Genomic DNA, 26,587 nt, shown 5'->3' on the forward strand with positions numbered 1-26,587 from the left:
GGTTAGTTAGTACTTTAGACCACGGTGCTGAGTGCTCTGGATCACTCCCAATAAATGATCCAGTCGGTCGGTATATGCTACTGAGAAATGGCCATGCTCTACGGCTCAGACTTTAGCATCGCCGATTTCCTTATCGGCTTTACTAGATCGAACAGACCTGTTTCTATGTATGTGCTTTGTAAATGAGCTTGGAAGCATCCATGTATTGTAGCCTATTGAGCCTTAAGGTACTCAGTGGTCTTGCTCGCTTACCCCTGCCGGATCCACTTACCCGATCGGGTTGTCAATAGACGCCCACAATAGCCGCGCCTTATACAAGCAGACATGACAGTAACGCCAAAATCCAAATGGAGGCGGAGATTCCAGCTTCTTCCTTATTGAAAGGGGGAGTAGGGGGCTAATGATAGTTCCCCGATCGAAAATATGCTGCTAATTAGGGACCCAGGAACGCCAATTGGCATGCCGCCCCTTCATCTCATCTCATGTCTAAGTGACGGTGTTGCCACCTTATTGAGCCCTCCACCATGACACCTCTAGCTGCTATTGACTTGCTTCTTCCTTTCATTATATACTATTTAAGTCCTGCCCGGAATAGCCAACAGAGCCATTGCTCCCTGTGTGAGGTCCTTGCGCTTCCCGCATTGATCAACCGTTGAGCCAAGACGTAAACGTCGGGAGCCATCTTGCATCTATCACCATCACCAAAAACTCCAAGTTTCTTTGACCTTGACAGATCTTGAGATATATTCACTCCTTCTTTCCCTACTAATTCGCTATCGTCATGATCGACTCAGCTCACCTGTTTGGTCGTGACGACTTGTCTATCATCGTTGCACCTGGACCTGGGACCATCACCACTCCATCTCTCACAGCCAACCTTGTTTGCAGAGTTCTCTTCGGGCTCATCGCCAATATTGCCTGTATAGTCCCTCTGAAAAACCTCTACCGTAATGGTGAATTCGCAGCTGTTGTCTTTATTGCCAACATCGAATGGTCAAATCTCGACACAATAATCAACGCCCTCGTTTGGCGGAACGACGACACTAGCAAGTGGTGGAATGGCGAGGTATTCTGCGATGTCAATGCCTACTACGTCAACTTCACTGGCGCCTTATTCGGAACTTGCCTCCTGGCCATCATGCGGAATCTTGCCCAGCAAGTCGGCCTCCTTCGTGCCAATGCCCTCACAGTTCGGGAGAGACGCCGGCGTAACCTGGTCCAGGCACTCATCATGTTTCCTCTCCCAGTTATCCAGGTCGCATGGGTCTGGCCTTTGACTACTCAACGATACGCAGTAGCTACACTGGCTGGATGCAGCTGGATTGCATGGCCTTCGTGGCCATATATGGTCTTCTTCGTCCTGGCCCCTGTTACAGTCGCACTGGTCACATCCGGATATGCGAGTGAGTCTATGCCTCCCTTATCACCTGGCCATACATAAGTCTAAGTTAGTTAACATCACACAGTCCTTGTCTATATACGTTTTCGTGACATTGCAAGAACCACTCGTTCGGCGGTCAACAGCAGCAGGTCTGCTAACCAACGCGCTCAGAGGACGAAGCGTCGTCTTTACCTGATGGTCTTGGCCATCTTAGTCCCTTATCTACCTCTTGTGGTGACCCTTGCTGTTCTAAACATGCTGAAGGCATTTCCTCTTCAACCCTTTGATTACGACCTCATCCATAATCGAGTGATCCCTTATCCATGGTCGGCAGTCATTTTTGTCCCTTCCAATGGTGTCAACTTCGGGTATCTGAACAACTGCTATATCCACATCCTTTCCGCCATTCCTGTCGTTATCTTTTTCGGCATGACCAAGGACGCCATGAATAGTTATCGTCGCGGCTTGCTATGTCTTGGCTTTGGATGTATCTTCCCCAAGCTTCACGAGGAGTATGACCCTAACAGGACAATTGGTGGGAGCGGTTCTGGACACTCTCGCTTTATGAGCTCCACGACTTCAACGTGAGTAAATAACTTGGGGAGTTTTTTGTTTGTATAACTAACTTTACATAGTACCTCTTCGATATCGAGCAAGATCAGGAGTCTTCTGTCTCAGCGCAATTTGAGCACGGCGTCCTCTGCAAGCCTCAACCCAATATCTTTACAGTCCACCGACGCTCCAGCCGTGACTGGTGAATACGAGTTAGGACCTCGAGTGGGTGGATTGCAAGTATCACCTTCACCTTTACGAGAGATTTCCTATCCTCCCCCAACTATCCCGACTTTCTCGGAACCCATCAACCCACCTCCTCGTAACCCTTTCCTCTTCCGGACGCGCTTCGATAGGCCCGCCATTCCATTCCGTCCACTGTCGTCGTTTCGCTTTGGCAAGAAGAAGGATAAACGACCCCCGCTTGATCGCAGTCTGCCTCTTGACTCTCTCCCCTCCGTCGTCAACAACCAGTTGTGGGAGAACAGCTCCGCTATGCAGCCCTGCAACCAGACACTTGTTTGGGCTGATAGAGAGATCACCCCAAGTCCCGGTATTTTTACTACGGAGTCCAGTCTGTTGGTTCCCATGTCGTCGACGTATTCTGTTACAACTGAACCACTGCAGGAAACATATCGGCGCTAGGAGCGAACGTATGACTGGGCGAGATGATAAACACTATACATTCGGTTGATGCAATGGGATCCCTGTCTTTTATCTTCTTTATCGCCATTTTGTTTTCTCATATAGCTCGTATTACCCGGGCTCGGTATCATTGCAGGCGATGGCGTAGGTATGAAAAGCTTTTACTCTGGTTTAGATGTACATCGTCAAGTACTTTTACAAGTCTTGATAATTCACCTTTCATGGACTCCTTCTCTCCTTTTACTGCTGATTAGTGGGCTATTGAGCTTAGGCGAGACTAAATTTGGATTTTGCTATCGATTTAAGCGTGAAAGAGGCACTAGATTAATCCCTACGCTTTCATCTAGTATATATATTGTAATGAGGAGCTTTCCGAGCTCCAGTGTCATATTTTACCCATACTTCATAACCACCCCACCCCGACTTTTAATAGTGACCGTGAAACCCATTGGTATCATAATAATCAAAAAAGATTGAAGAAAAAAATTGTGTAGGTGAAATGGCTTCTTGGTAAATAGAAAGGAATGAGAGAAAAGGAAAGTAATTCGGAGTACAATGGATTCAGAAAAAGTTGCGGAGGTCATTGGTTACATGTCTTTGGCGTGCCTCTGAAGCTTACGCATAGCCTCACGATGAACGTCAAGAAGGTCACCGTTTCGCATTCGGTCGTCAAAGGCTTTGTCAGCCCATTCCCTTTCCCGCTGCTGTGTCTCGCGGCGCTGGGCTTCGGCTTGCTTTTGACTCAAAAGGATGTTGCGACTCATGTCTACACTGCGCTGGACCTCAACTTCTCTGCTGGCTAAGAGGGACGATGGGGTGAAGGGTGTCTCACGGCCAGAACTGCTGATGACAGGGGTACCTGCGCGTAACTCATGCTGAACTGACTGTCGGAATGTCGCAAGTGCAGCCTCACGGGCTGCAGAAGTGGGAAGAGTTGACACCCGTTTCGGTTGGTGGGTGTTCAATAGTGCTTCTGAACTATTGAAACCGTTGCTGTTGCTGCCGCCACTGAGCCTCTGCAAAGATGGTGTTGAGGCAGAAGGGCTTAAACTGCTCTGTCGCAAGAGTTCCTTCCTCTGATTTAGTGGCAAGTCGTCCACATCAACACCAATAGCGGCGGCGTACATCGGATAATTGTTGAGTGATCCTGCGTCGCTCGAAGCTCTGTGGCGTGTAGGAAGGTTCATGTCAGATGAGCTGAGCACTAGGTTCCCGGCCGATTTATTGCGGAGGTACATCTCTCGTTGACCAAGGAGAGTCTGGGGGCTCGAATAAGATACAACGCCTGGTGTCGAAGTGCGTTGACTTTCATTTGCCGCTGGAGCAGTCATGTTTTGCACCTCCATGGTTTCCTCCTCAGCAATTGGTGGAGTCAGGCTTGGAACAGTTTGTTCTTCTGCAATTGGAGCAATTCCGCCTGAGGCTATTCGCAAGCCTCCCGAAGAAGTTCGTGCCATAAGGCTACTAGTTGGAGTGGTCCCAGGGCTTCGGCTCTGACTCTCGCCTGTGAGTAGAGCGAGAGCGGCTGGGACGTGTTGCTTTATGTTGCGCCTTGAGGCAGTGTGCGAGTAATTGGACGCCTGAGAGTCCGGTCTTGGAATCATGGGTGCAGGGGTTCCTTCGGCTGACGATTTTCGAAGCTCGTCGACATGTACTGGCGCGGGCGCCTCGATGGTCGGAACTGCTGGGTTTTGAGATACTTCGAAGTGGATTTGATCAACTTCGGGAGCTTCAGCATTGCTCAGATGCTTCGCCCACTCGTTGGTCCTATAGGAAAGTGCTACCCGCGAGAGTGACCTAGGTAGACGATCTTTAGTCAAACTAACACGGGCTGATGAGCCAGAAGTTGCGGATCTGGTCTTTCCCACTTCGTCCAAGGCAGGCTCTTCGGCCTTGATGGCTTCGTTTCCATCAGCACGCATGAACGCCTCCTGGTCGATTGGAGGCGGACTCGGTTTGCCCTTATCGTCCTTCTCAGAGAGCTCGGCGTTAATCTCTATGCTCTTTGGGCGCTCTAAAATAGGACGGGACTGGCGACCATCACCACTCATGCTGTCGTCATCAATTGTCGCCGCAACTGAACCGTCATCGTCTCGTGGTCGCGATCGTGGAACCACTAACTCATCAGTACTTTCGCCATGTTCGTTTTCTTGATAGTCTCCAAAGACACGACTAGATCGGTGTGAAATGTTGCCAAGAAGCTCCATTGATCCCCGGGACAGGCGAGAAAGTCGCTTAGCAAACGAGTGTCGTTGGTCCGAAGTATGAATTCCAGTATCTTCTTCTTCATCGGCGAAGGTCGCCACCGAAGAACGATCACCGTTCGTCAGCGCATCATCATTATCAACAGCGACAGGGATGGTGAATGGGAGAGGAACAACAGGAGGTATAGCAGATTTGGCAACAGATGGCCGTGTCGAAGTGCGATCAACCTCTTCGCTTTTGAGGGGGGGATTTTGCATAGCAGTTCCAGTATCCAGTTGCTGATAGCCTCTCTGGATGGCTGGTTGTACTGTATCGTCCGTGGCAACGCGAACTGTGACCCTGCCGTCTTCATCTTGGCCAGAAGACATTAATGTTACGGTGGGTTGTTTTTTGGTTTGAGCAGCATCTGGCATCTCCGACATTTCGATGACCTCGACGATCGAGGTCGAGCGTGTTTTAGAGGAGTCCGTTTGGCTGCTGCGATTCTTTTTTTCGTTTGTGGGCTCTGCATCGTCCGAGTCACGCGAGGCTGTCAAGCTTCCGACATCTCCATCACCATATATTCTCTCCCATTGGCGCCTTTCTCGAGCGTTCGCTTCTTCGATGTTCCGGCCTACTTGCTCCTCTTCCTCGCGGAGGTTGCGCTCTCCTTCAGCAGCTTCCTCTGCCTTCTTTTCACGTTTCTCCCGGACAATTTTCCATAGTTTGATCTGTGAGATAATACCAAAGAGAAAGATGATCATGATGGCTGCAGTTTCCACGCGGATACCCTTAGTAACCGGGTATGTATTTGCACCAAGAGGGAATAAATCATCGTTCAGTTCCCAAACCCAGGCCCAAAATTCCTTCAGTCCGGCCCGGCTGAAGCAGTCTATTCCCAAGACTGTAATAGTGGCCCCAGAAAAGGCGATCATAAGGATAAGCGCCCAGTCCCGAGTATAATGGCTGAAGTAGAATGCAAACCCACCTAAGGTGAAGCAAGCAATGAAGATGGCTTTCGCAACCACAGGCCCGAGTAACCCTCCGGGAACTAAGCAAAGAAGCCACATGCTAATGCAGAAGCCACCCAGGGCACAGCCTAGACCTTCGGTGATCTCCCGAAAAAACATAGAGGCTCCGCCGAGGACGCACCCGGAGATGACAGCGGCAACCACATAGCCCCCCTGTAGAGCATCGCTGACTTCGGATTTCATGACATAAACAATGAGGACGGCAACTCCCAATGATGCAGCGAAAGCTGTGGAAAAGAAAGTATGGATCATTCGGTTCTTGATCCCGACAAGGCCATATGCGAGGCCAGTAATAAGTAAGATAGTTCCTGCAACGCCCCAGCCCGGGGTGAGCCTAGGCTCGATGGGCAGCTGTCCAGCGGGTATCGTAGCTAGAAAATGTCAGTTGATGTCCCAATCAATGTTTCTGTCTATCAATACCATTGTAGTACGAGGAATCATCAAGTCCGCTTTCGAGGGAGCCATCTGTGCTGGTTGATGAAGGGTCCGAACTTTGTGTTTTCTCCGTCTCAGTAGCAGTCACCGAGATAGACTCGGTTTGAGACTGAGATTCTGAGGCATCGGATAGTTCTGTCTGCCTCGCGGAAACTTTGCTAGTCTTGGTGGCAGTACTGGGCCCATGTGTTGACGTCGTGCTAGAATCGATTGCCGTTGTCTTCTCTGGGTTGTCGTCCGCTCTCGGGACTATCCTAAAAACCTCTCCGCTAACATGCTGCACAATCAAAAGTAGACAGAACAATGCCCACAGCCGAGGCCACCAAGAGTGCATTGTAGGCTGATGGAATAAGCGATATATAAGATATCGATGATATGTCACCAAAAAAAAGTCGCCGCAATAGTATGAGATTATGCAAGCATCATCAAGTGCTAAGCTCAAGGTGTTCAAACGAGATTTGAAATAAGAAAAGAAGCAAGAGAGAATGACAGAAGCCTAGATCGAAAGCAGCTGAGAAGTGATCCTGTTGCGTGAGATTCTGATCGGATTAGATTTGGTTCATTAAGGTTTTAGTTGGTAACGGAGGCGATGTCAGGGCAGCAGGTGATAAAAGGCAGAAATGAAAAAATAACGTATGACCAAGGCGCTTTTGGTGTAATCTCAACCGCCACTATGTTCGAACAATTGGATGTGATAATATCGACGTCGAATGGGCAGCACAGCGCGGGACGTCAGAGAAGCAGAGCAAGCCCTCAAATCAAGGTCTGACACCTCCAGAGGAAACAAGCGTGGCTATAAAAGAGAGAGGAAGAGGTGACAGGAAATGGTTCAGCGACCAAGAACCCGGAAGGGTGTGGCATCATTAGTAGTTATCAGCTGCTGAGTGGGTGTGTTCTCACTTTCAAGATCCGATGGTGGGCGATGGAGTCGAGACGGATGCGATAGGATGGAGACGCGGAGAGCGGCTGGGTATACCCTTGTTAGCATGGCCCAAGATTAGCAATGACTGGACGAAGCAGTAGCAAATGGCGCGGCCGTTGAGAACAGCCTCTTGGGCCAATTTCCCAAGGGCCTCCTGGGACGCTGTGGTGTCGTGATGGATGGTCAACGAACGACTTACAGGACATCGCGGTCCACCGTCTTCCTGGTCCTTGGCTTGCACCGGCTTGCAATTGCCCACTTTTCAGGTTACCCTGTTCGGGATTAGCCGGTGGAGATCACGCCTCAAGCACTCCAAGGTACCTTACTTAGCGGCCCACCCCTCATCGAGTTGAAAGGCAACCAATGGCAGCCAAGAGGTACCTGTTTCGAGTACTTTCAGGTACGAGCTCGCCCAATTAGACCAAAGCCGACCTTGTTTCATTCAACAGGCTTGCCTCTAGTACCTTACCTACCTTAGGTACTAGTGGGGCTCTTCGCGTTGACAGCCTAGTCGCCACTAAAACGTTGCCTCTATCAATTGCTCCATTAAAGACTCAAGAGTGAGCAAAATTCAATTCCCCTCTGACAATGACCCTTCATCTGATAGATCAGTACGGAGTAAGGCTGCTACAATATTTGAATCATCTTCGCCTCACAACCTGGTCGTGTCTTTCTGAGACGGAACGCATAAGAGCCGCGCCTTTCTCTCCACTTCCCACTCAGACATGCTTTTTCTCAGATTGCACATTACAGGGATTCTGCTGAGCGGCTGATTAGTAGCGGGCTTTGTGAGAGCATGCAGTCTCTGCTGGGGGCTGCCACTGGGTCTCCATTTCCATCCCTGTACTCTGTATCCGTAAGGCATCTAGATCCATGTGAATGAGGCCTTTTGGATGGACACAACATGGTAATAATTACCACACATATACCTGTCACCGCTGGTCTTGTGCTCTCAGCTTGGGAGGTGCTCTTCCTGTTGGCAGGTTCCGTTCAACCAAACGAATGGCGTGATTTCATTCACGAGAGGCCTTTGGTCAAAACATTCGAAGAGAGAATATTGCCTTGTAAACGGGTTTCCCCCTCACGATCTTCTGAGAGCAAACCCTTGTCTCCCCTTCGATGCACACATACTAGAAGCTGGCAGACTAGCAGGCTGGTTATGTTGCAAGCCATCAACGATGCTGCAGGCAAACTCTGCCTCCAACCGATGCCATGGTCACACGTAGCTCAATTGGAGTCACTTCTGCATCATCACCACTCGGAGTCCACGAAATTATTGGTCTTGTGAATGGGCCAATCTACGTTGCCTTATACCCCAGTCTGTCTCAACAGATCTTTCTTTGCCCTTGGACTCATTATCAAGGGGCATTGCCTTCTTCAGCTGCGCCTCGAAAGCCCCCATCAATGCCGTGTCTGATGACAAAAGTATGTGTTGGCTGCGATACTATGGACAAGTCACCCATGGCGCGGCACACCAACTCACCAATAAACTCTGCCGTGTCTCAGGAGACGACAATGCTATGTATTGTATGTCTGCCAGCCACTCAGCCCCTCGTTATTTCATAGAGATTCTCCTCTACCAACGAACCTGAGCTTCAAACCGCAACAAAAAAAGGTCACGCCTTGACTTGTGTAAAATTTTCGGGCTATCATCCGAGCTTCTAGTTAATTTAAGTCTCGTGCAACGTGCAATAACGCCCATGGCGGCATTAGCCCATCATCCAGGGTTCCATTTCGAGTCTCAGAGTACTGTACGGAGTAAGGAGAATGAATTCTCTTCTTTGCTGGAGGCCCAAGCGTTGCCTTGATTGTTCTGGAACATTTTGGTTTCTCATTGAAGTGTTCTCATATACGTTTCTGGCATATGATTGAGGGCTTTGCTTGCATATGCACATCAAATCAAAGCAAAGACCTCCGAGTGACCTTTGGATTTGCTGCAAATACGTGGACGTGATATGTGTGATTGGCCGTTGAGGCGCGGGCATCACTTGTTCCTGGAGTTTCATTAGCAGTCAGATGTCTTGCAGATTTGCTGTATGCTAGGTGGTCAACCGTTGGCTTCTATCGCCCGTTCCGACCCTGGCAAGAACTTATGTTAACACTGGAGGGTTCTTAAGTTCATGTGTATTTAGATTGTTGAGTAGTCGAACTTGGGTTGGTCTCTCCCTTATACACATTCAACCAATGACGGTGAGCTACAAACGTTGCGACATATTAGCTTCCCCATCAACATGCAAAAACAGATATCTATGGCAAGCGTCCAGCGATGGCATTTAGGGCTGTCCAAGGCAAGCGATGGTCGCATGGACGAAATGCCAAACTTGCCGGTGCATATGTATGCCAGCAAACAAAGACAACCTCATTATCCAACAACGGGTCAGATAATAGCTCAGAATAATACTAGCTCTCGATCAGTCGCTGAGCGAATCGGCAACAGCTTGATCAGTTACAAGGCTACGCCAGCTTCTTATCTCATCGGTAGAACTTATGGTTCACTAGCCCCGCAAGGTCATATTTCATGATCAAAGGTTGATACAATCGGGAGATTTGGCTTGGACTGGATGTACCAGCCGATACTTTCATAGATCCTCGTCTCTTTACTCTTTTGGAACATGCACTACTGTACCTGGACACCAGCGCCGAGCGGTACGACGCGTCTGGAAATTAAGGTGATTAAAGCGCTCCACTCTTTTTGTTTATTGTTGGCAAGCTTCAGCTGAACACAAGCTTATAGCCGGCCAGATCATGGGTGCGTTCACCATGGGTGCCATCGCATCCAGCTTGTCCTCTTCTCGCCAATCTTGTCACGGGAAGATCATTAGCCAAAGTAGAGACGCGCACCCCCTGTCAACCTTGTTTCCCACCATGAGAATGGGAGAAGCAGTGGTGAGTGTCGTGAACAAGACTTATCACGAACAACGCTGGGTTAATACTGATTTTCAACATAGCGAATGTAAAAATGGGTCTAACGTTAGCTTGTGGTCTATGAGAGATTGCACGTCTCTCGTCATCCTCAACATCTACTTGGTTGATCGACGTGTTCTATCGTCTGCAAGCGAGGTGTGCAACGACTGCATGGCCTCACTCGTGTATTCTGTTCCACCAGTTGAAGGGCCCAGTGTTCTGGGTGAAGGATGTTGATCCAGTTGCAGTCTCTTGGAGTATCACTCATTGCTGCTGGGATGTTCTTGATACCAAACCAATAATAATATCCTAAGACCCGTTGCACGCATACGAAGCGCAGAACATCTGTCATACTCTCATCATCTTACAGAGCCAGCGTGTTCCTAAGCGCAGCTTAATCATGTCTTTGACTTCCGGTCCAAGGCTTGGTACGGAGTATAGTGCCTAATACCTAGCTTTAAGTTGAATAATTGGCAAGGCCTTACATACTCACAGCAAACCCATGCTGGTAGACCTCACCGGCTTACTGGCGATGGGATTCCCGGCCACGTGCTGTACTGGGCTTGATGGACCGAAGAAACAAGGGCTGATGCGATCGATGATCTAGCAATCTGGTTGAATTTTCTCTATCCCTGTCCATCCTTGTCAAGCTTAGCGCTATCACCGTGGCATCCGGATGTGTGACACGGAAAACTCATTTCCTAGCTCCGACCACCTCTACCAGTCGAAACCCCGCTCCATCATAAGCTCATTGCCTCGAGCTGTATATAGACCGAGTTGAGTTCATGCAGGGAAATGTGTACAAGTTGGACAACCAATATTTCTATATCACCAACTCGAAACTAGCTTATCCTAAATCACGGACATATCTTCCTGGCTCGCATCGATTTTGGCGAGAGTGGCGCTCATTAGATTCATCCTGTGACAAGGACCAACTTACACGAGCTGGCGTATCGTTGATTGCTGAATCACCCGCAATGCTGGATGGACATCGACCGTCGTGTGCTGATGACCTCAGCTTGGCTTCGTCAGTTGTGAGAAGCCGTTTCTTTGTTACAAGACCCATTTTGTGAGCTCATTGTTGCGCTGGATTCATCTACCTCGAATCCACTCACTCCAGCCAAGAAGTTTAAGTCCCCCTGCCAATGGTTCGGTCACAAGTATGCATGCAGTATATGGTTGCTATTTAGGAAACCTTGTAAGTCAAAGCCATTAAAAGACAGCTTCTAGATATATATATAAACAAATAAAAGATTAGCAAGTGTAAATGTAAACATTCAATACGAGGTCATGTTCAGTATGTGTCTCGAAAGGTGTTCACCGCCGATGAAGCTACTTGCTGTGAATCATTCTTGAGAGTTGAGATAAAGAATATCATTTTAGGCCTGTTACACAATGCGCCCTAGCAACGCTCCATTATCGCTTGGTAACTCTGGATGGAACTCTATCACCGTTATATCTCGGTTGCACAGACGCCTTCCCGTTCCTAGTGCTGCGCGGCATCTTTGACGAAGGAGGGCTCTTCTTTTTGCTCTTATTCGTGAGCGCTAAGAGTGTGCTCAGAGGTAAAAGCATGATTCTTAACAGTGTTTTGAACGGGAGGATGATCACGGCGGTGAGTGCTTCCACCGTCCACACAAACATGTTCTTATGTGATGCACTATTCTTCGCAGCACTCGCAGCAAGGGCGATAGCATCATCCAGTCTCGCATCGACCCCTGAGAAGCGCGACTCTGTCTGAAATTGGAGAAGTGTCGCCTTCTTCTCATAACGACGAACAGCCCTATTGAGCGCGTCCAACTCCGGTTGAATCGCGTTACGCACATCGCGTGCCACAACGCTGTCTTTCTGCTTTGCTTTGCTAATTTCCTGCTTTGTTTCTTGGGCAGACATGTTTTCTTCTGCTGCGAAACGTGACTCGAGTCTTTCCAGACGCGCAAGTACGGATTCCAATTGTCCCGAATTCTCACTACCTTTCTGGAATCTGGATGGTCCTCCTTGAACTACCCGTTGTAGGTGAAGCGTCCTCGACTGAACCAGCTTTATCATGTGGGACAGAACCCGAAGCTCGGCTACGAGAAGGAAGATTGTCAAATTATAATTGGAAACAAGACCCTCAGAGGGGCGACTGAGCTGTGATCGGATGGCATGCAAGAGGTATGCGCCGAGGAGTGGAAGAATGAAGCACGAGACTAGGGCGATTATTTCGTAATAGTAAAGTTCCGCAAGAGCTTCCCGTTGCTGGCCTGACGGTTTTGTATCCTGCAATTCCTCAGTCGATTCAGCCTGGATTTCTTGATACTCCGGTACGTGATCAAGCGGCGAGTGAGGCGTTGGCATGTGGTTGCTCGAGTCGAGATCGCTATCATCGTCGATAACACTATCGGTTATTGACTCGTGCTGTATCCGTACCTCCTGTGCTGAGTGATACCATGCCCTGTCCAGAATAAGTACAGATGCTCGAAAGTTGTGGTAGGGGAAAGCAAATGATAGGAGCTTACCATGGCTGTGTCACTGACCAGTGAAGGAAAATGCCAGCCAAGCCTAACAACATAACATCCGTTACCACAGCGTTCCCGTTCTTGAATAGAACACCAGATATAGCTGGAAGAAGAGCAAAAGCCAATGATAACGATGCTAGGGAAGATGTCTCTCCAGGAGAAGAATGCTCAGTACTGCTAGGATCTCGAAGCTGGGGATTAAGAAGATCTCGAGCTTCGCTGAGACTATACTCTGAAAAGTTTGAGCTGCGGCGTGGCGGTATCGTGTCGAGACCAGGCGGTGACATATGTTGACGCCGAGAAGCAGCATCCTCAGCGACCGAGACGGTCACGGCACGGCGGAGTCCATGGCCGGGAGGCGGGGCACTGAAGCTGGAGCTGGTGCTGGTGCTGGTGCTTGTCCCGGTAGCGGGTCTCCCGGTGGCGGACGACGCTGTATTGTCGTCCGTCATGGCCGAAGCTCAATTGCTGAAACCGCTATAGCCGTTTGTGCAGAGCGGCGCTCAGCGTTGATGAAGGGCCGAGCTTAAACTACCTTATGTCCAAAGTTAGGGAAAGAAAGGCAGTGCATTGGGCCAAGTCACGCGACAAAGCTCCCTTGAGACACGGAGAATGAGGGGGCCAAGGAAGACGAGGGAAGACAAGGGCAGCGGTTGAGGGAACGAAAAGGGAGGTAGGTGATGAAAACGTGCGTTGTGCAACACTTGGAGCAATCGGAATGTGGTGGCGATGAGTTCATCTAGAGAGTGTGACGATATGAGTTGTCTTTAAAGACGTCACTTACTAAGAAGGTAAAGTGACCTACGGCATTGGAGAGTGAGACCGACGAGAAGGAAGCTCTTTGCTGTTTTCTGTGCTTTCTCCAGCACTTTATACTGGACCTAGGTAATTTAGCGCTGGTACTGGTACTGGTCCCAAAGCTGAAGCTGGGCTGGCCATCGAATTCATTACATGGAACAATTCGAGGTTTGCCTTGGCCAGGTTCCCTTCGTTCAGCTGGGAAAACTGGCCAGTTGTAGCTAACTTATAATACATATGTCAAGTTGATGTGGAAGAATGGCTGGGCTAGTGGGTGGCATGGCTTTGTTGTGATTTGACAGTCATCTGGATACGTCTTGAGCTAGGTCTTTGGGCCGTGTCGATCAGCATGCACGGGAAGCGGGAGATCGAATTGAAATGTGCTTGAAGGTGTCATATTTGGTATGTTATGAGCCGACTGCTCTGCATGAGGGAAGATCTTTTTTATCAGGGTGTATGCATTTGGAAGGATTGGGAGAACCCCTTATCAATTATAAGGCCTTTGGATGGCTGTGAGCGGATCTTGTGCCCTGTCTGATGTAAAGCTGTAAGGATAACTAACGCACCTCATGCTGAGATTCATGTAGGTGCCCTAGGTGCCCAGCTGTTGATAGCAAAAAATGCTCCGGACCGTCCAGCATCTCTATTGCTGGGATAATACGGAATAGTTCCGTATCAATTTGAGTGCTTTATGCAAGAGTCCATTCAGGCCCGGAAGTCGGTATGTCCGTTCAGGAGTTCTGTTTAGAACCAGGAGACGATAGAATCGAAGGCCGTTCGTTTTTACAGCAATGTGACGTCAACGTTCAGCTGATGTCAATGATGTCGGGTAGTTCCAGAGGTTCAGGGGTGCAGAAGATCAACTCCATCACAAGAGTAGATGTGCAGCACGTCTTAATGATAACAACCTACTATCCGTACGTACATTAGATCATGCAAGCGAGGCTGACTAGGGTAGCAAATCTCTCTTCCGTCGTAACGATCTCGAAAATTTGCAAGGGTAACTAAATTCGAGACGTTCGTCCCAACTTGAGACAGGGGCTATCTCAGGTGGAATGACTCTAACAACTACAAGAAATATGGCATGTGTCATGTTCTTTGAGTAAAGTAACTACAATAATTGCTCCCAAGATCTACAAATGCTCTTAAGATTATGTGTATGCAAGTATAGACGATGAGGAAAGCGAAAAACGGCCTCGCAGTTGAGGCCATCACTACTATGTACACTGCATGAATATTCTGCAGCCATGAACTATGTATGAAGATGCCTCGGAACTCAGCTCAAGGCCAACCATCAATTCTCTGGACAAGGATTCCCAACGCCCGCAAACATTGACACCCAGCATGGCGTCACCCAAGGGACTGCGTAAACCCCGTGTAATGAAGCCGTCGCCTGTCAAAGAAAAAAAGACCTTTTCAGGGGGTGGAGACTAGTTTGCCGGAGCCCAGAAGCTCGGGAGCCCCCCGTTCCAGGTTTTCAAGATTCAAGTTGAAGATTTGATGACGAGAGCAGAGCGCCAGATACTAATTAGCACACACCCTGCATGCTTAAACGACTTACTGGATGTCAGAGATAGCCCAGATAGGAAGGGGAAAGGAAACTGGAGAGGTTTAGGCTCCTATTTTTTGCATGGCCAGATGTTTCGATGTACTTTTTACAGTAGATCTGGTTTTGAGTAATGAGACTCGCTTGCAATAAAGTAGCTGTATTCCCCCGTCTCGCTCGTCCGCCCGTTGCTTGAACTTGGAAGACACCGTTGCAGAATAGGTAAAAGAGCCTCATCTATCGATATCATCAGAACCACTCAAGAACTTAAAGGAGCCGGATTGTAAGCTAACAGCACAACTACCGTCCGTTATATGAGGCTAATTCATCTAAGGCTTCAAGCGAGCGCAAATCTCCGCCTGTTGACCAAGAATTCCAACCCTTAGACCGTCCGGTGATACCGGCCAGGGAAGAGAAGAAAAAGGAAAAGGAAACACGATCAACCTTATAAAGGTCAAAGGGGCTTGCAAAGCCTTCTTTTTCACCCCTTCATTAGGCCTCTCCTGGTTTGCTCAAGTACGACGAGCAGCCGTCGACTTCGAGGGTCAACCATCCAATAGTGTTACGACAACTAGTCGCAAACTCCGGAAGCCCTACTGATAACCCATCCGTCTCTAACAAAGTCTTCTGCAAGATTTTATGAGATCCAAATCCTTCATAACAGAACACATCCACATGTCGAGCAAGGCGAGCTGAGAGGTCTCAAAGTCACTTTCGTCTGAGGTAGCCCTACAGGGGATCTCCTCCACTTAGGCTGCAGTTCAGCACTGAGGATGGTGGCTCCCAGGGCATCCAGCAACCCATCGTCCACTAAACCCCCTGTCAACCTCTTCCCAGCCCCCTTCCGCAGCCGTCATTGGCCCACCGTCAGCGAATTTCCCCTGGTCGACGTTTGGTCCCTTTATTGCTTCTTTTCTTGCTCGCTCTCCCCTTTGCCTCCAGTCAACGACTCGAGCAATTCTCTTGCCCGCTGCCGCTCGACAATCCATTACTACGAGATCGAGGCCGATACCGTACACAACGACAATTTCACAGACGCCACTGCCTTCAATCCTCCTTTTTCTCCTAGCGCTCCCGATTTGAGTCTAGCAACCGCTGCGACGCGCAGTTGTCGCATTCCTTCGTTCTCTTTCTCCGCGTTTATCTTCCGCCAACACCGGCTCCGTGCACAGGCAATTAGCGCCCAGCCTCACTACCCAGAACGTAGCCAACAAGTCGACGACTGCTTCGGTCTCAACCTCGCCCTCGATCTCCATCTCCATCTCACTCACGTCAGCGTGAGAAGGACCTCGCCATTTCTAGGGAGCGCGGTCGTCCTGGCGGCCGTGCCGACAACCTGTTTCCAACGGATCCCCATCTCGCCCGACCTTCTCCCCTCAACCCCATACCGGCCGCCGTAGATGCCCACGGCAACCCTGTAATACTGAGCCTCGAACCCCCAAGGTCCGCCTATCCCGGAACCGGCTCATCTTCTGGACAAGCCGCTGTTGTTGCTGCTGCCTCGAATATTCAGCGCCAGCCAGCTCGACCCTTTGACGGTTACCAAGCAACAACCTTGCATCCTTCGCCATTTCGACCCCAAAAGGCTGCTGGAGCTGCTAATCGACCTCATCGGTTATCGGCTGTCCGTCTCTGGAATCCTACAAATTCGACGCCTAGGCCTCATACCAAGCCCGAATCCTCGCGTAAACGTCGTCCCTCGACCCCTCCACCACCATCCATTCCCCTCAAGCACCCGACATTCGACACCCGAGCACCGACCGATCCCATAGGTTCTGGACCTAGTGATTATCCTCTTCTTACGCTTTCCGAACAGCATCAGATAAGGCATTCTTTGACGCCTCGTGCAAGCCTTCAAGTTGATACGGCCGGCAGTAGTGACAGGCGCATAAGCCTACCGAATTCTGTGCGCGCTTCTTACGACGAGAAAGGGTCTCGCAGGGGTGCAGTGTCAGCCGAAGAACCTCGCCTGAGCAGGGACCTGTTTGCTCAGGAGACCGTGGTGGAAGATCCAATTGTCAAGATTGACAAGGGCAAAGGGAAGGCTGTGATGATGCCAGAGACCGACGATCCCATGCCGTCTTATGGCAAGGATCTGGAGCGTGGTCCTGACATCATGGACCCGCGGATCTCTAACGTCTCGGCTGGCGATGGAATAGGATCCGCTCTGTCGACGACAAACTCTTCTATAATGGGCGAAGATGTCGAGCCCGATGCAGCCGGCGAATGGGGCCCTCAGCACCCTTGCTATCCTCACCTCAACCCTCATGTTCCCGTTGACTCACCTGAATACGTCAACACGCGCATCATTCGAATTCGACGCGACTGGTTGATCAAGGGCGATTTAGCACCGACGTTTTCCAACCTATACCCAGAGATTCTGGACCCTGCTGGTCTATCCGAGCAAGAATTCCGTCGAATTATCGAGAAGCTTAACGGCGAATTGATTCCTGCTTTCGACCCTTACGGCTTGCGGAACATAATTGATACCCTCCTTGGACTCGTCACTGGTTGGATCTGGGATGACATTGGTCTCACTGGAATCAAGTCTCGATTGAACAGTCTCGAAAAGTGGATTGAACAATGGAATCTTGAGATGGAAAAAACCATTGGCACTGAAGATGGTACTATTCCACCCAAGATCTTGCCGCTGCGGCAAACGGGCTACATGACTGTATGTAAAGCTACTTTTTTCTCATCGTACTAGGGAAGTTACTAACATGTTAATAGCTCGATATCCAGATTCCTGATCCAGAGATTGCACCAGCTCCCAGTACCACGAACCCCAATGATTCCAGAACCGCCCTGCCTTTGGAGCCACCATCTGCTGTTGTTTAAACAGATCAACTGTCGCTTTGTGACGCCTTTCTTCAACCGACTGACAGACCGACTCTTGGTCAATTCCCTTTGAACTTACTTTCTTTAATTCCTTGACGACGAATGAGACAGCTCCTTTTATGAACAGGACGTCTCTTAACGAGTTGCAGCAAGCAGTCTATACCCTCAGACTTGCGAGATGTTATTCCCTTTTATCCATCTTGATACCACTACACATCGCGCGGCGTTTTTTTTTCGGAATTGTTTGTCTTACATGAGAAGCCAGCTACTCATTTCTAAGGATTGGTTTGAGTGTTTCCATCTCATCTTGGAGAGATGATGGGTAGAAAAGTTGAGGCGATATTGTCCAGACAAACCAGGATCAGATCCAGGACCTACCTCTCGCTTGGCATGACTCGCTCGAGAGATGAGAATGAGAGTGTTGTCTGCCTGGGAGGCAATTGTTTTATTATGCGTAATCATATTATCATGTACTTCGATATCATACAGATACAGTATCTGTCTAAATGCTACTAATGTAGCCCCCAATTGCTTCCTACATGTTTTATCGGTGGATGGTGTAGTAACAACCTCGGATATCCGTTTTTGCCCGCCTTCCGAGGACAATTCAAAGTCCGCCCTCTTTGACCATTTCGTGATGCCGGTAATAACGCGGGCGGTCTTTGAGGCTGCCAAGCTATGTACCAGGACCCAACCCATAGACTAACACTTTGACGAATGATACCATTACTGCCCATGTCGTTACAAGAAGCAGCATTTGGTATATAACCGACAATCGGCACCGCACGTACTCTGGCACCTGATCCTTCTTCCTAGGGACGAAAAATGGCGGAAAAGCCGTCAAGACTGGAGAATGTCGATTGAGGAAAGGCACAAGCCTCCAAGAGGAGCAACTGGCTGGTTTAAGAAAGTTCTCAATCTCATACTGGCACAATATTTGGTCATTGGCTTCGCCACTGCTTGTGTTTTTGGATATTTTTTCCCATGCAAGTTATGGTTCTCTCTCGCCGCCAAGACAAGTGCTAACACCCTGTTCACAGCTGTTGCTCAGCATGGAGGCGTCATTCGTTCAGAGTATAGCATCCTATACGGGGCGGTCGCATTCATTTTTCTCGTTAGTGGGCTGCAACTATCACCAGGGAAGCTCCGGGAGAATGTGACAAATTGGAGATTACATATTCTGGTCCATGGGATTAGTTTTGCCGTTATACCGACCATTGTCCTTGGTGAGTTGTGTCTCTGCCGTAAAAGATTATAACCCGAGCTCATATCTCTAGCAATTGTTCATATCTCTATCGCAGCCGGGGCCCTCAGGTCTCAAACACCTTCGCCTCCGATCCTCATCGGCCTTCTTACCACTGCCTGTCTTCCAACCACTATTGCCTCTAATGTCGTAATGACACGGGCGTCAGGCGGAGACGAAGCCGCTGCCATTATCTCTGTTGTTATCGGCAACGTTGCTGGATCGTTTCTATCTCCTCTGCTCATATACGGATTCTTTCCAACTGGACATCCTGAAGCATTCGACAGCTGGCGCCCTGCAGATCCGTCCACCCTAGGACATATGTATGCAGATGTAGCCAAGCAGCTATGTCTCAGTGTAGTCTTGCCCCTTATTGTTGGTCAGGCTGTACGTTGGATGTGGGAGGATCGCACCGTCAAAGTTCTCAATGCTCTCAAACTGGCCAAGGTCTCAACACTGTGCCTTATTCTGCTCGTATGGACGACCTTTTCTGGAGCTTTCGGCACCGGAGCGTTGAAAGACTTATCTACAAGCAACGTCCTCTTTCTTGTCTTTATAAACGTTGCGTTATATGCTCTGTTCACAATTATCTGCTTCTTTCTCGCCAGACCACCCGGGCGCGTTGTCAGAACAGTGTCTTCATCCTGGCTAAGGCATGTCTTCAAGCGCATGTCTAAAGAGCAGACAATCGCCGTATGCTTTTGCGGGGCGGCCAAAACAACGAGCTTGGGTATACCGCTAGCAAGTTCAATGTGGGCGCGTGCGGATGATCTAACAAGAGCCTATATACAAATACCTGTACTGCTGTACACCATCGAACAAGTGTTCATGGCTCAGGGGCTAGTATACGTCTTTCGCTACTACATGCGGAGAGGAAACAAGGAACGTGGTACCGAGGAAGTAGAGCAGGGTACTTCTCAAGAGCAATGTTCTATGGAAGTTCAAATGCAACCTGATGAACTCTCGAGGCAGGCCATTGATGAGGATGTGGAACAGAAAAGGCATCAATGTCAGTAAGGAATTCCAAATGTGCTAATTTGGTGCAACGTTAGCCAGAGCTATAGAAAATAGATTTCAGTATTTTCCACGCCACATAATAGACGTCGATATCGGCTGTCGTCTACCAGTCCCAGAATACAGATCAAGATAATATATAATACAACCCCGTGTCAAGATTCAGGTCCAAATAACCTTATATATCAAGGTTGCTTTTTTTTAACCCGCATATGCCGAGTTAACTCTAATATGGATACCACCATGCGTAAAGAGAGTAGTAAACCAACTCTGATGAAAAATATTCTACACGTGAAGGGAACAAGTCGCACGTTTTTATTCATCTTCTATTTTTCAAATTTAATTGCAATAAATTTATTGGAGTATCATGTTCGGGAAATCGTAACAATAATCATGATCATTTTCGATTCGACCATTCTCAGGTCTGTCCGGCCTTGACACCATTCCCATTTACGACATGCTCCTCGTGCTTGATGAGACTATCAAATAGGGGCTTTAGATGTTGAGCGCTCTTCTTGGCGTAACGCTTTTGGTCATTCTCGTAGTCGACATAAGTTACGCCGAATCGAGTCTCGTAACCCTCAGCCCACTCAAAATTGTCCAGCAAAGACCAGGCAAAGTAGCCATGGACATCCACGCCATCGAGCCTAGAAGCATCGGCCATGGCTCTCACGTAATCGTCATAGTACTTGACGCGGAAATCATCTTGCAGGATCTTCTCTCGCGGCATGTCATTCTCACCCTTGATGCTGGTGCCGTTCTCGGTAACATAGATTCTGGGGAAGCCATAACGCTTGGAAATCCAGACTAGTAGATCACGGAAGCCTAGGGCGCATGGTCGCAACCAAGTAGACTGGGTCTCCTCGCCAATACAATCACCGCGGTAGTTCCAGAAATGCAGTTCAAGATTACCGACATAGTCTTCAGGAGCAGCCTCTCCCTCCCGATGCTTAACATAGTTGGCAGTGTAGTGGTTCATGCCGTAGAAGTCATTGGATCCCAAAACAAGAGCCTTTTCCTCGGAGGTAAAAGTGGGAAGGCGGTCACCGAGCTGGGCGCGCATTGAGGCTGGGTAATCTCCGAAGTAGATAGGGTCCGCGAACCACGAGATAGCAAACTCGATCTTGCGTTCGGCAGCCTCGACATCTCTCGGGTCCTTGGGGTCCCACGGATATGTGGCGTCGCCATTGAGGGTGATACCAATCTCACCACCGTTCTTGGGCTTGAATTCCTCACGATAAATCTTTACAGCACGGCCGTGGGCAACAAGAAGGTTGTGACCAACGATCCAAGGCTCGGTAGAAGAGTCGCCAACTTCGGATTTCTTGCGGTCAGAACAGCGACCGGGTGCGTTAGATCCTGTGCTGTAACCCAGAATGGCTGAGCACCAGGGCTCATTGTGAGTGATCCAGTTCTTGCAGCGAGGGATAGACTCGAAAACAACACGAGCATATCGCTCATAGTCAAGAGGAAACTCCTCTCGGTTCAGGAGACCGCCGTAGCGGCGGTCCAACTCATCGGGTACATCCCAATGGAAAAGGGTAATGAAAGGGGTAATTCCAGCTTCGAGGAGATCATCGACAAACTTGCGATAATGGTCAACTCCGGCCTGGTTGATAGGATCATTTCGACCACCGAGAGGAATGATGCGAGACCAGCAGAGGGAGAATCGGTAAGCCTTAGCGCCTACTGATTTAAGAAGAGCAATATCCTCAGCAGTACGGTTGTAAGAATCACAGGCGGTCACACCAGAACTGCCGTCTGCGATCTTGCCAGGCTTAGCGCAGAAGGTATCCCAGTTCGCAGGGCCACGGCCATCCTTATCGACAGCACCTTCAATCTGATACCTATCTTGAGGGTCAACTTCAACGTCACTCGGCGGTTCTGGGAGTTGAATTACTTACGAGGCGGTGGCGAAGCCCCATTGGAAGTCCTTGGGGAGAGACATTGTGAATCAGGCTGGCTACTAGCCCTTCAAGTGTGGACTGATCTGAGTCGTGGTTCGAGAGAGCTAGTTATCAGGCCAGCTGAAACGAAAGAAACAAGAGTTGAAGGCCACAGGTTACGGGTGAGTAGAGGAGGAGGATGTTGGATTGGAAGAGAGGAAGGAGAATATCATGTTTCCCTAGCATCACAGGACGCTCTTATATACCCCAACCTAGAACATGGGTTGTCGCTTTTCGTTCCACTCATAGCTTAGACTCTCTCCTCTCGTGTCAGCTACAATGCACGGTGAAACTGATGAATACCTTGGGTAGGTAGGTAGAAGGGATATGCCTCTCAATGGCCGTGTTTGTACTTCGGACCGTCATATCCGCGGCTAGATCATCTGCCACAAAAGCTGGGGTGGGGTTGACAAAAGCTGTTCTTTGACGACACGAAAAGACACGAACGCCAAGGTAGGGTACCTTCCTCAGTCGAATTGGTGGGTTTATCAAGCACAGCGAGTGCCAGGGATCCATTACTCAGGGCCATGCCTGTCTACGCCTGCAGCTCGCTGATGGATGTGTCTCCCTCAACTCAACCGCCCTGGCACCCTCCTCCACTCCCGCTTAAAGGGTAAAAGGCAACCCCAGCCAATCTCCAATGTGATTGCCCCCATGGGGGGATTGGTTTCAGGACCCTTCCTGATTCTCTTGCTGCTTGTTTCCTCCTTTTCTCCTCTTTTCTTTTCTTTTCTTTTCTTTTCCTCCTCTTGTTCTCCTTTTTCTTCATCTCATTATGATTTTCCGGAAACTTACAATTGCTCAATTCTCGACAAAAGGTCTGGTAAAAAAAAACAGATCGCTTGGACACTTAGCTCTTCTTGTCCAACCTGGACCTCCGTTTTCGTCAGACGATTCCCGCTCATATGTGCCTACTCGAGCCTTCGGCCCGCCTCTCCGGCGCCACGACAGCCCGCCATCGCCAGAACTTCGGCACGCTCTATAATGACCGCGACAAACTTCGCCTCACCGGATGAATCAAATGCAGGAGGAATTGGTTGATTCTCGAGATCTTATGCTCTGCACGTGGTGTCTCGGCCTCGAGATCCAAGGGTCCTCCCACCCATCGTTTACCATTTTTTAGGCTGCATTGTGTTTCGGATGCTGTGCTGTAACTGTGATCCTCATTGCTTCTCTAGTTTGCATGTGCCCGCCCTGTCGCACTCTCCCGGTTCCTGTTCCCACTCTATCAAACGGTCCGGACTGCATTGCCCCGAATTTCCCGGGCTGCCATGGCTGCTAGGCCCGAAACACCAGTCAAAGGTATTTGTACTAACAGAACGGTTCAGATATCCGGACTCCCCATGCGGCTCAATGACAGATGTCGTCTTTTCGCTATCACCATGCGTATATCCATGCATATCTGCTTATGGTTTGGTTTCCTTAAACTGGTGGCTTCTCGTAATTCATCAGCATACAAGGATAATGGCTCAGATATTATTTCATATGATAACGCAGTTTCAGAAAGCATGGCAGTACAATTTTTTCACAAACTATATAATGTGACGACCGAGATTGAGCCAACATGTCATCCAAGTGCCATGTGGTTGTTGAAATCGCTGCGAATATGCATTTGTCAACGCCTCTCGTCGTCGGAATTTTAGCAGGGGCCGCTCATCATTATCCCATCAGTCGTCAGCTTTCTCGATATTACACAAGGCACAACTGAGCCCAATTCAGTCAGCAATACTTCCTAGTTCCCAACAGCACCTGCCTCCAAATCGTCCCTATCCTGTAGCTTTCGCTTTCCAGGGTTCGACATCTCCACATCGTTATCTTCTTCCGTCGGGACCGTCAACTCGTCGCCATTGGAATATTCGACAATCTCCCACTCGACCTTGACCTGGCCATCATGAGATTGTTTGACACCTTGACTGCGGCGCATGTTACCTAGGCGCGTTCCTTCGACCATGCCATCAAACCACGGAACTCCATACGACTGGCGCAATGCAGTGTTCCTACCAACCACTGCTGGTGACTGGCCTGCCGAGGCTTTGCCATCTTCCTCTTCTGGAATCAGTCCCATGTCTTCCAGATCTCGCAGGTCCTCCCTCAGCAAGCTTCCGAGCGTCAGGTTGATAAATTCGGCCTCGGTATGCGGGTTTTCGGACCAGTAGGACAGTGGTGTGCCACAGTAGCCGCAGAAGTGACGTTTTGAGTATTGTTGGCTAGGGTGTGTATAAACTCGTCGAATCAAGGCGTGTGTCTCGTCCGGGAAGAAAGAGTAGGTGGTACTATGATACCATGAAAGCGGAACTCGGATGTAGGCGGCCAGTGGAGTTGCAAGAGGTATCTCTGTAGGCGGATGTCAGATCATATCCTCGATACTCGCGGGTGTGTCTCTGAAGGACATCATCAACTTACGATGTGCAGACTCTGTGTTGAAGAGAACCTGTGCCTCATTGATGCCATTCTGGGGAACAGCGATTATGTAACGGTTGCGGCCGCATTGGCAGCCACCGCGCAACGGCCTGAGAGTGCTCATGGTCGACAGAGAGGTCACCCGTTGACTCTGTAAAGTGTGTATCAGTCACGTCTATCAAGACAGGAAGCACGTATGGATGTTTATGTTTGGAGGGAGGGGAAAGTTTGGGTGATGAAGTCGAAGTGGTTGGAGTGCAAGGATGGAATTTGTTTGGTGATTAGCAGTTCCCGCCCACCTTCTCACCTCACCTCCGTACGCTGCCGGCACACGGGAAGAGCTCCAGGTGGCAGGCAGGACCCAGTAGGTGGACAGGCAGTGACGACATATTCCAGCGAGTTCCCGCTAAACGTAGAGTTTCTACGGCTCTCTAGCGCTTCGTGGGGGTTTCTAGAATTCTGCCAGCCCCACTGAACAGCTGAATGCCCCTCTTTTGACGAACGTACGATTAGCAAGATGGGCATCGGTCTACCCTATAAACTTTGAACAGTAAGTTGAGTATACTGGTGTTTAGAAAAAGGTTTGGAGATAAACTTATTCAGGGGCCATTTAACGTATTCTTCTTGTTGGGGTATTTTTTTCTTGCCAATCTCCTTCGAGTTGTTTTACGTTGGTGAGTATGTATTCTAGTTTGCTAATCAAGGTGGCATTTAATCATCAGCAAACGTTCCAGCATAATGCCGACACCTAAAAAGAGCCATGCGCAATCCTCGACTTTGCATACATGAAAATGATGAATGAATGAGGGGAGGACTGTGCTTAAATTTCAAGACACGCCTAAACACTTTATCTTTACTTTAAAGAATATTGAATATAAGCTTAATATATGTTATCTAAAGGAGGAAAGACAACCTACAGACTATCAACATTCAGAGGATCAGGCAAATGTAGTTTAGGTAGGTTCAGGAAAAGATCTATAATGTAGTGATTGTTGGCGCCTTGTTGTAGTTTAATGCCCCTTGAGGTAAGGGTTTGACGAGAGAATTTTATACATGGTAAGGTAAGGTCAACCCATTCATGAAACTAAATTTCCCCAAGGCTTATTAAAAACAAAAGAGCTAGCGAGATAAACAAGGCTTCCACCTCGTCACTTACTACCAGGTACCTTAATCCTACCTATTTGTTACATCATGTTTTTCATATCTCAATGAAAGTGAGCGAAGTGAGGTATCGAGACTCCTGCACACTGCACTATTCGAATAGTCAGCTTTTACCTACTATGACGCAGCTAAATCACATAGCAACATCTGCCACGACCACCTCATTAGTAGCCCAAGACTGCCTCAGTCTCCGAAACACGACAACCAGTATTCCTCTTCTCGGGTTCGGCACCTACAAAATTCGCGGTCAAACATGCACTACCGCAGTTTTGGCAGCACTTTCAGCGGGCTACAGCCACATTGACTCAGCTGCGTTATATCGCAATGAGGTGTGCGTCTACGAGGCCATCGAACAGTCTGGTGTGCCTCGTGAAGCGATTTTCCTTACTACGAAAGTCGGGAGTCCACGAAGGATGTCAGGCCAGGGTGACGTGTATCAAGATGTTGTCAAAACTGTGGACCGTATCGCTGGAGTAGACGGATACGTAGACTTACTGTTGATGCACGTTCCTGGACCATCCACAGATTACCGTCAGAGATTATGGGCAGCGATGGAAATGGTTAAGAGCAGGGGGAGAGCCAAAAGTATTGGTGTCAGCAACTTTCGAGTCCGGCATCTCGAAGAACTGAAGGAGTATGCCACTGAATGGCCTCCAAGTGCGAACCAAATCGAGGTGAGCTAGACTCTCCGCTGCAGTCTTGGAAGAAATCTAATGTTACGGTGCCTGTGTAATATCAGCTACACCCCTGGTGCCAGCAACGAGATGTCGTGACTTACTGTCAGGACAACGGTATTGTTATCGAGGCATACAGCCCGCTTGCAACTGGTACTCGGCTTGATGACCCAGAAGTACAAAGGGTAGCATCAAAGCATGACAAGACTCCAGCAAAGATCCTTATCCGGTATTCACTCCAGAAAGGCTGGATACCTCTACCCAAGAGCTCATATCCGGATCGCATTCAAGAGAATATTATGGTTTTTGATTTTGCTCTCGACACAGATGACATGGTAGCTTTGGATGCGCTAGACGAAGGGCCCGCAGGTGCTGTTTTTCGAATGAATGTTGATTAACCACATAACACGTC

At 49.1% G+C, this 26,587-nt stretch overlaps 7 protein-coding genes across 7 annotated transcripts; 3 read left to right on the plus strand and 4 right to left on the minus strand.

The window, feature by feature from the left end:
* Positions 1 to 781: 781 nt before the first annotated feature.
* Positions 782 to 2,578, plus strand: J7337_002453 (uncharacterized protein; the record flags this gene model as incomplete). The annotated part of the gene is made up of 3 exons (XM_044820182.1): positions 782 to 1,403; positions 1,467 to 1,965; positions 2,017 to 2,578. 3 exons carry the CDS (start codon positions 782 to 784, stop codon positions 2,576 to 2,578), a joined length of 1,683 nt encoding a protein of 560 aa, XP_044684482.1.
* Positions 2,579 to 3,165: 587 nt separating this feature from the next.
* J7337_002454 (uncharacterized protein) lies at positions 3,166 to 6,562 on the minus strand (the record flags this gene model as incomplete). The annotated part of the gene is made up of 2 exons (XM_044820183.1): positions 3,166 to 6,164; positions 6,214 to 6,562. The coding sequence occupies 2 exons, from the start codon at positions 6,560 to 6,562 to the stop codon at positions 3,166 to 3,168; spliced, it is 3,348 nt and encodes a 1,115-aa protein (XP_044684483.1).
* A 4,908-nt stretch (positions 6,563 to 11,470) lies between these two features.
* Positions 11,471 to 13,007, minus strand: J7337_002455 (uncharacterized protein; the record flags this gene model as incomplete). Its single annotated transcript, XM_044820184.1, has 2 exons — positions 11,471 to 12,491; positions 12,556 to 13,007. 2 exons carry the CDS (start codon positions 13,005 to 13,007, stop codon positions 11,471 to 11,473), a joined length of 1,473 nt encoding a protein of 490 aa, XP_044684484.1.
* Positions 13,008 to 15,672: 2,665 nt separating this feature from the next.
* Positions 15,673 to 17,737, plus strand: J7337_002456 (uncharacterized protein; the record flags this gene model as incomplete). Its single annotated transcript, XM_044820185.1, has 3 exons — positions 15,673 to 16,113; positions 16,176 to 17,573; positions 17,630 to 17,737. 3 exons carry the CDS (start codon positions 15,673 to 15,675, stop codon positions 17,735 to 17,737), a joined length of 1,947 nt encoding a protein of 648 aa, XP_044684485.1.
* A 2,675-nt stretch (positions 17,738 to 20,412) lies between these two features.
* On the minus strand, positions 20,413 to 21,942 carry J7337_002457 (uncharacterized protein; the record flags this gene model as incomplete). Its single annotated transcript, XM_044820186.1, has 2 exons — positions 20,413 to 21,841; positions 21,899 to 21,942. 2 exons carry the CDS (start codon positions 21,940 to 21,942, stop codon positions 20,413 to 20,415), a joined length of 1,473 nt encoding a protein of 490 aa, XP_044684486.1.
* Positions 21,943 to 23,672: 1,730 nt separating this feature from the next.
* Positions 23,673 to 24,464, minus strand: J7337_002458 (uncharacterized protein; the record flags this gene model as incomplete). The annotated part of the gene is made up of 2 exons (XM_044820187.1): positions 23,673 to 24,274; positions 24,344 to 24,464. 2 exons carry the CDS (start codon positions 24,462 to 24,464, stop codon positions 23,673 to 23,675), a joined length of 723 nt encoding a protein of 240 aa, XP_044684487.1.
* A 1,156-nt stretch (positions 24,465 to 25,620) lies between these two features.
* On the plus strand, positions 25,621 to 26,573 carry J7337_002459 (uncharacterized protein; the record flags this gene model as incomplete). The annotated part of the gene is made up of 2 exons (XM_044820188.1): positions 25,621 to 26,175; positions 26,259 to 26,573. 2 exons carry the CDS (start codon positions 25,621 to 25,623, stop codon positions 26,571 to 26,573), a joined length of 870 nt encoding a protein of 289 aa, XP_044684488.1.
* Between the last annotated feature and the right edge of the window lie 14 nt (positions 26,574 to 26,587).

Source organism: Fusarium musae, chromosome 2 (genome assembly GCF_019915245.1).
Source record: "Fusarium musae strain F31 chromosome 2, whole genome shotgun sequence".
Taxonomy (NCBI): Eukaryota; Fungi; Ascomycota; class Sordariomycetes; order Hypocreales; family Nectriaceae; genus Fusarium; species Fusarium musae.